Genomic DNA, 8,873 nt, shown 5'->3' with positions numbered 1-8,873 from the left:
CCGATTGACGTAATATTTTACTAGTATATTTTACTTGATAACTTTTAAAATGTGAACGTTTTAAATTATCAAATTAGATCCTAAAGTACTCTATCACCATTCAATGCGTAGGACTGAATCGAGTACTTTATCCCTATAGAAAATCACGTTGATCAAATATCGATAGCCACTTAATCAGATCACATTTATATCTACAATTTATTTTTAAAATCATAGTAACATTGACACAAATTTGATCTGATCAAATGGCTATCGATATCCGATCAACGTTATTTATTGAAAGAATAAAGTACTCGACAAGTACTATACATTGAACAGTTCAGATTATCAATGTGGGTTTTATAGCGGGCCCACATAGCCCAACAACATGCTCAATCCGATTGGGCTAGAGAAAAGTTATTCACTATTTTATACTCCTTTTGTGCACAAGTTATAGATTGATTTTTTTTTTTTTTTTTAGTAATTTAAAAGGTTATGTCAACAAATTTTTCACTCTCTATGATTTAAAATTTTCAAAATTAATTTTTGGACTTTTTAATTTTATATCGACCTAATATATATACACTTAAAAAATATATAATTTGTACAAAAAAAATTAAAAATCATTGAATATAACAAAATACTAAAATGTATTAATTTTTTGTATGCAATAAATTTTTCACTAGATTATGTAAAAGGAAAGGAATAATAGTGTTTTTTTTTAGATAGTAGGAATAATAATGTTAGACTCACAAAAATTAAACACATAAAAGTGTTGGATGAAATTTATTTTAAGTCTAACTTACATCACACTCAAAATCAATTTGAACTACCCAAGATATTTTCTTTATATGTTTTATATTCTATTTTTTTTTGCACTTAACATTATCAAAAATAATAATAATAATAAATAAAGATTAACTTCACTTCTAAAGAATTAGAGATCCATAAATAATCACCAATTTGTTTGAGAATAGGCTATTTTAGTTGACTATTTGATTTTTTACGAAAAGATATGCACAGAAAAAAAAATAGAGAAAGTAATGTGATGGAATGTTTTGTTTTATTAACTATTTTAGCTTTGAATGGACAATCCATCCCCAAACAAACCCATATTTTAACTTATTTCTACCTTAGAGTAATTATGCCAGCAAAATAAACTACAATTACAACATTGTAAACTAAGTACAAAATCACTATACATAGAAACTCACATTAATACATTAATACAACATTATCTGATAAAACAATCTAAATAAGGACCCATGTTTCGTTTATAAATCAATTCATATGTCACATGCAACTCGCGGACACCCCAACTATTATCTATATATATATATATATGTATGTTGTATATAAGTGTCAACAATCAAAGACTTTTGGTAATCTTTATTTATGTAGAAGCCAATAGAACCATAAGCATAGACTTTACATCACTACTAATATAGATTTGGGTGCCCTGCCCTCTCGAACTAAAACCTGAACTTCTCACACAATTCAAACTTGTAAATAAATACGTGAGGAAATATCATTTTATCCCTTAAACTTTCACTTATTTTTAATTTGACCCTTAGACTTCGAATAATATCAATTTTATACCCAAACTTTTAAAATCTTAATCAATTTAGCCCCCGCCGTCACATTCCGTCTACAATTGGACGGAATGTACTGTAACGCCCCGAAATAAATACAATAATCTGACTTCCAACGGTTTATACAATATGATATGAATTAAATAATAAGCTTTCATTGATCAGAGTTGATGTACAAAAGTTGACACATGCGATATACATTCATAAATAGTTCATCCTGAATTTACTGCATGTGTTACAATGATAAAAGAACTGAAAACTAAACAAATAATTATATGCCCTAAAGGCTTACATCTTTCCAAGCCATGGCTTAGTTACAACAAAAGTGAGCCTAGTTCAATACAATTTAAGCCCTTAGCTACGTAAAAAGGAATACAACAAAAGGAAAGAAGCTCTCGCTCCAAAAGTCCCTCCAAGCTATTGCCTTAACAGAGGCATATCACCAATACCTAAAAATGGTTTTCCCAAATAGAGTGAGCCAACGTCCAATAGAAACAATCTAACACAATATATGAATCTTAACAAAGATATAAATACAGTGTGCATATACAATGTTTATGACAAAGCATTCATACTCAACATGATCATAAAGTACCAAATTTCATATCTCAATCCAGTTCTCTTTAATTCATTTCAAGTTAATCCATTTCATCTCAATTCATGAGCCAATTTCATTATCTTCCAGACAACCCAACTGAGATTACAACTCAGTGGTTCTCAAATCAACACAACTATCACACAAACACTTCAATTTGCCATTTTACGAAAATTTCATCCGCGGGATCGGCCCCCATGTATACGCGCGGTTTCGGGACTTTCAGCCTGGACACTCCAGCTAACTTAATGGAGTCCGTCCCCTATCTCCTCCCAAACATGGAATACATCTCCTTTCTTCTCCCAAACATCACACATATACGATGTATTTAAAACATAGTCATATTCAATGACAATCAACAAGAGATTAGTTTCAATTCACCTAATCCTTATGCAATTTCTACAACAATTATAGTTATCCTTCACTGTTAGCCCAATACAGATATTTCTAAATAGATATTCAATCTCAAGACATATAATTTATTCAAATTTCCATAGGTGTGAGGTAATATATATCCAATTCCACCGTTTATTCCAACATTCATTCAATTTCATATTTACGACACCAATTCCATTTATTTATACAAAACAAATATTGGACCCATTTTAGAGCAAACTCTATTTTTTCCAAATATTAACCCAAAGGCTAAATCAACCATTTTGTCACAAGATAACCTCATATTCAAATCCCATAACCATTTATGTCACATTCACTTAGAAATCCCTCTTTTGATTTTAAACCCAAACCCTAGGTTTATCCACAATACTCTAAGCTAAAAACCATATGAAAGTGTAGAAAATCCCTACCTCAAGTTTAGAAGATCAAAGAAGCAAGAGAAAAACTTCAAAGATGCCGAAACCAAGCTCTATTCAGATCAAAATGTAGCCATTGAGATGTTATATCTTTTTAACAAAGACAAATGGGTAGAGAGATCACTAGAACTAGGTGAAAATGTAGAGTGACAGAGAGAGTATTTTAGAGTGAGCGGCTCTAGATCTAGGGTTTTTGAAAAGTAGATAGAGAAAAAGATATGAAAAAAGTGATGTAAAATGTCACTTTTACAGACTAAAATACGCAAGTCCGCTCGAGCACAAGAAGTGACACTGGAGCGTCAGACACAATAAGTTGTTCTGCTCGAGTGCCAAGACACAATGAAAGAGACGCCCACCGTTCGAGCGCAAGAAGTGACGCTCGAGTGTAGAAAACACAGATCCAGTAGTTTTGCAGACAATAGACTAACGCTCGAGCGCCAAAAAAGGTCGCTCGAGCTGAGCCCACTCACGCTTGAGTGTAGAAGGAGGCGCTCGAGCATAGAATACGCTCTCCGAGTAGTTTTGCAGACTTGCAAAAGTACTAAGAGTTCGCAAAGCCCGCTCGAGCACAAAAAGTGCCGTTCGAGCAGAGGAGCAAAATTCTGGGCAACAACAGTTTGGAAAACAAGCAACCAACCTGCCTCAAACACAATCACAACAATTCAAAACTCAAATTTAAGGGAAAACAAGGGGAAAAATGGATGAACAACAACACTAAACCATGGAACTAGAGTCCGGAATACAACAAGTGTCGGGTCAAAACCGGAATCGCTATAATTTTACCCCATAAACTTTACCTTAAAAATCAATTTGCCCCCCAAACTATACCATAAAAATCAATTTACCTCCCATGTCAGTGCATTCCATCCAATTGTAGACGGAATGTGATGGCAGGGGCCAAATTGATTAAAATTTTGAAAGTTTAGGTGTAAAATTGATATTAATCGAAGTCTGGGCGTCAAATTGAAAAACACATGAAAGTTTGGAGGGCAAAATGATATTTTCTCTAAATACATTGAAGAAAGCATAGCATCAATAAAGAATAGGACGGCGCAAAATTATCATATAGGGGATGAATATATATATGTATATATCTAATCAAAAATTTTAGAAATAAAATACAAATTATAATATCAATTTCTACTAACGTGATCAAGTAACTAACTGATATCTAATTTTATTCTTTACAGATTATAGCTTATAATTAACACTAATTATAAAAAAATAAATTTCTTTTATTATATTTTGTCTTTTTTTTATTAATTTTATATTTTGATTACATGTTTCATAGATATAAAGTAATAGTCAATTAAACTTTCTTTTAAAATCTACAGAAGATGATTCTTAAAATTTGTAAAAGAAGAAAAATTTAGGAGCAAGTATCTATAATTTTTAAATAATTATAACTAATATTATTATAATAAATGGTGTTCTTGAAAATGTACCTCCCTCTCAGTACCATGATGCGGGTATTCAAGAAATATAATACGGGAAGGCAGCCGATAACACAAACTGAAATAGCAAGGCCAGATGAATGTGCTAAGACAGCATATGTCCCCGTAATGAATGCCAACACCATTGCCATCGCAGCATAAATAGTAAGATAAGCAGCTCTATGAACTAGCTTCTCTACTTCATCCCCATTGTTACTACCAGCCGCATAGAAGTGGGTGAGCATTGCTGAAATGGATAATGACATGGCTATGGTATCTATTACCATAAAAACTTTGAAAGCTGCTTCTCTTGTTAGAATCGTCGTGCCTTGGTTTGGGCCATCGTTGCCATTGTATCCACCGGGCATCATGAAACCAGCAGTAAAGGCCACAGTTGCTACAAGTGTAGCCACTATCAAATGGTTTTCCCATGTTTGCCTCAAGTCTATAGGTGTTACGCGTATTACATTCCCATAATGAGGCCTAGTTGGTTCCTGCAAATAAAAAGCAAAATAAAATAAAACAAATAATAAATTATAGAAGGAAAATTTCATTTTACCATGTTACTTTTGCCCATGTGTGAATTATACCATTCTCATTTGAAAATAATCACATAAATCCCTTGAAATGTTAAATATTGTGTAATTTAATAGGAAGTGTAAATCACGTATAGGCATAAGGGAGATTATATGCTCATTTCAAAATTTAAAGGAATAAAATACACGTAAAATAAAGTATAGGAGTTAAGATGCATTTTATCTCCCAAATAAATAATGAAAATATCCGTAGTTCGCACATCTAGATTACTTATATATAGAGGCATTTTAATCTTTTTCATTAAATTGTTAGCGAGGCTAATAGTATACTTTGGTTCGCAAATATGGCTGCATGGTTATTTCCCAAAGGGAAACGAGGAATCCCATCATAGATCAAATCACAATGTAATAAAGTAAAATTTGCCCAATTATAAACACAAATAAATGGTAAATGCTAGGAGTGACCTGGTGTGTAAGATTAAATTTAATTATTTACTCATTATAGTGACTCACATGATATGGCAATATTAATTATAGATTTAATAGGATTTATGTTCCATATCTTTAGTCACAAGTTTTATCTGATAGGTTAATAAGAATAGTGGTTTCCGAGTTTCTTATTTTGATGGGCAAGTAGAGTTATGTTTGAACAAGGAAATTGGTCATTGCTTTGCCTATAAAATAGCATTCAGAGTACCATCAAAAAACTCTGAAGTCACGTAGTTTAAAGAGGGTTAAGAGAGAGAAATCATATATTCATAAACCTAAAACTTAGCGTTTATCTACTAAATCTCTAAAGTTTTATGTAGCAATGGATTCAGGTAAGTACCGCAGCAATGGATTCAGGTAAGTACAATTATTTACATAAAAATCATGATAATTATAGATCTTGGATTATGAAGATTGTTATATGCATAATACTATAAAATTTATTTATATCGTGGACCATGTAGTTGTCCCTTGAAAATTTAAAATAACAAGAAAGTCTGACTTTTGGGATTTGAGTCGATGGAGCGACTGCTATTCTTTCGTTGTGATGTAACTTACTAAACCATTAACATCTTATATTTTTTTTAAGGAAATAAAAAAAATAAAGGGTTAAATTTATTTTATCTCCCTGTGGTTGGGGGTTGAAGCACTTTACCCCCTATAGTTCAAATATAGTTAGAAAATCCTCATATGATTTTAGATTAAAGTGCTACCGTTGACTTTTTTCATCCAAACTAACAAAATGTGTATCTCACCCACTACTTTTGAGAGTGGATTTGAGTTCCTGAATAATTAAAGTGAAATTAATATAACAAAAAAACAATTTTATCCCAATTTTCTCTAAACCTAAAATTAGATGAATATGTTAATTAAAATAAAATAAATCAAATTAAAATATAATTAAAAATTGATCTAAAATATAAAACACAACCAAGAAATGATTGAAAATATAATTAAATAAAAATATAAAATAAATAATAATTATAAATTGAACTAAAATATAATTAAATTAAAATTAGATTGACATGTTAGGAATTATAATAGATAATTAAGCATCTAAGATTAATTGTGATCTAAAATATTAAAGTAAAATTAGATTAAAAATTTAGTAATTAGAATAAATAATTAAATATTTAGGATTGATTGTGATATAAAATATAATTAAATTAAAATTAGAATAAAAAGTTAAGAATTAAAATAAATAATTAAGAATTTATAATTAATTGTGATCTAATCAATTTAATGTTAAACCCGATAAATTATGTGTATGAGAGAGAAGATAGAGAGAAAATAACAAAAAAAATATAAGGTTTGATGGTATTATAATCATTTTATATGTTGTCCAAAATCACATGGGCCTCTCTGATTATTTTTTAGCCATAAGGGGTAAAGAAGTTTAGCCTGAAATTCTGATGAGCTAAAATGAATTTAACCCAGAAATAAAAAATAAAAATCATTGTAAATGAAGTTTAACCCGTTCGTTCGGACCTTAGAGAGAATGCCCCAAGCATGTTTGGCTTTTGTAGCATCCTTGATTCTTGGAAAGATCTGGTCTGAGACGCCTTGCTGGATGTGATAAAGAGCTGCTGCATCCTTTTGTTGCTTCTCCTTGTTGCTCTCATCATCGTACCCATTCTGTACCGTATCCCACAAATCCATAGATAAAAGCAGAGTTTTCATCTTCACACTCCAAATCTTGTAGTTTGTACCGTCAAAAATTGGAATTGTGGCCATGTAGACTTAACTCTGTTATGGATATTCAGTTCTTCACCTTGCAGCTGATCTTCCTTCCACAAACCATAAACTCTACTACTACCATATGGAATGGAAATAACAGTCAGAAAAATTGACTTTCGCAAGAAGGATGGAGGTAGATTTTTTAGAGTTTGGGGTTGCTGCTGCGCATGGTGTTGTACATTTTATTAGACTTATTTTAGGAACTAATTCAATAATTTAAATCATTCACATTTTAAAAGTTATTGAGTAAAATATATTTGTAAAAAATCATACTGATCAGATATCATTATCTCTTTCATCAAATCACATTTGTATTGAGTTTTATATTTCAAATTACATTTATCTTTTTTTTAAAAAAAAAAAATACAAATGTGATTTGATAAAAGGGCCAACGATATTCAATTGACGTAATTTTTTACTAATATATTCTGAGAGGGGAGATTTGCGCCGTTAGTACGGCCGAGCAGAGATTGACGGGTCTGTTTTGCTCGGTCTCGAGGATTGGCTGACCGGGCGGGAACCAAGCCTGGCCGAGCAGCAACTGCCAAACATTCGGCGGTGCAAACAGCTAAGCGGAGAGACCAGGCTACGAATAGCTCGGGCTAAACTGTGGACAAGGGAGGGATGGCGCGTCTCTGACCGGTGAGCCGAGATGGAAAGATTCAAGATAACCTCGGATGAAGGTAGCGCGGACGGAGGCCGGCACGCCTCGCGACCGGTATGCCACGATACACCGGTCAATACCTGCCCGGCCCATGAGCATCACCCCGCCGCCAGTCCAGTGGGGCATGGTGCTGTTGAGCGCCTGTAGTGATAATTCTTCGTGGGAGATAGGCCGGTCGTGGTACTACAGTCAGGTGTGCCACCTGGGCCAATGGCACAAGGGAAGGGACATCTGCTCCACATATGCCTCAATACCGTTAGGCAGTTCTGCGTGTACTGGTGGGAAGAAGAACGTTAGAGGTATGAAACTTCTTCCCAAAAGAGAATACTCTCTCTCTCTCTCCGTCTTCTTCCTCTTCCTCAAGTGAACTGACTTGATCGTCGGAGGGTCTATCCGGCACACCACCGCTGGGCAGCTCACCGTTTCTGTGTTGCCAGGTAGACGCCGTCAAGAGAAGCTCAGAGTACAAGGAGTACGGAAAGCAAAGGATATTTTGCCCCCGTACAATTGGCGCTGTCTGTGGGAAGTTTTTTGATACTCAACCCTTGTTCGCAGAGCTTCTTCGATCATATCCATGGCCAACAACGGCGAAGCCCCACTGTCCGTCGTCGATGGCGTCACACCTGAGTACGTCCGCTTGAGAGAAGGTCCTCTGAATATTTCAGCCATGGCGGGCCTAGAGACACCTTCGCGAAGTGCGCGAGACAAACGCGGAAGGAGTGCTGATCGCTCGCAGAGTCCTGGGGGCCGCAGACGCCGGGGGGAGTCCCATGCACAGCGCCTAGAGCACAAACTCAAGGACCAAGACGCCATCATTCGTAAGATGGCGGCGGAGATGGAGCTGCTGAAATGCCAGATTAAAGGGAAGGGTGTTGCTGGAGAGGGCAACCTCAGTGAGCGCACCCCGTCCCCTCGTTGTAGCAGTCACCGCCAGGGGAGGACCCACTCTCTCTCCATCACCAGGAACTATGGGGTTGGAGGCTCTAACCAAGGGGAGGGCAGGTCCCTCTCTCGCGATAACACATACCACCCCTCA

General features: G+C 34.6%; 1 protein-coding gene across 1 annotated transcript; it reads right to left on the bottom strand.

Moving 5' to 3' along the window:
- Window positions 1–1,706: 1,706 nt before the first annotated feature.
- LOC114279159 (protein ACCELERATED CELL DEATH 6) lies at window positions 1,707–7,512 on the bottom strand. The gene is made up of 3 exons (XM_082869213.1): window positions 6,925–7,512; window positions 4,424–4,905; window positions 1,707–2,020 (listed from the first exon to the last, which is right to left on the bottom strand). The coding sequence occupies exons 1-3, from the start codon at window positions 7,168–7,170 to the stop codon at window positions 2,011–2,013; spliced, it is 738 nt and encodes a 245-aa protein (XP_082725339.1). The 5' UTR covers window positions 7,171–7,512; the 3' UTR covers window positions 1,707–2,010.
- Between the last annotated feature and the right edge of the window lie 1,361 nt (window positions 7,513–8,873).

This window comes from Camellia sinensis, chromosome 5 (genome assembly GCF_055761805.1).
Source record: "Camellia sinensis isolate YWXY chromosome 5, ASM5576180v1, whole genome shotgun sequence".
NCBI classification, from domain to species: Eukaryota; Viridiplantae; Streptophyta; class Magnoliopsida; order Ericales; family Theaceae; genus Camellia; species Camellia sinensis.
Note: the sequence above shows the minus strand (reverse complement) of the source record. Positions and strands in the feature narration are given on the sequence as shown.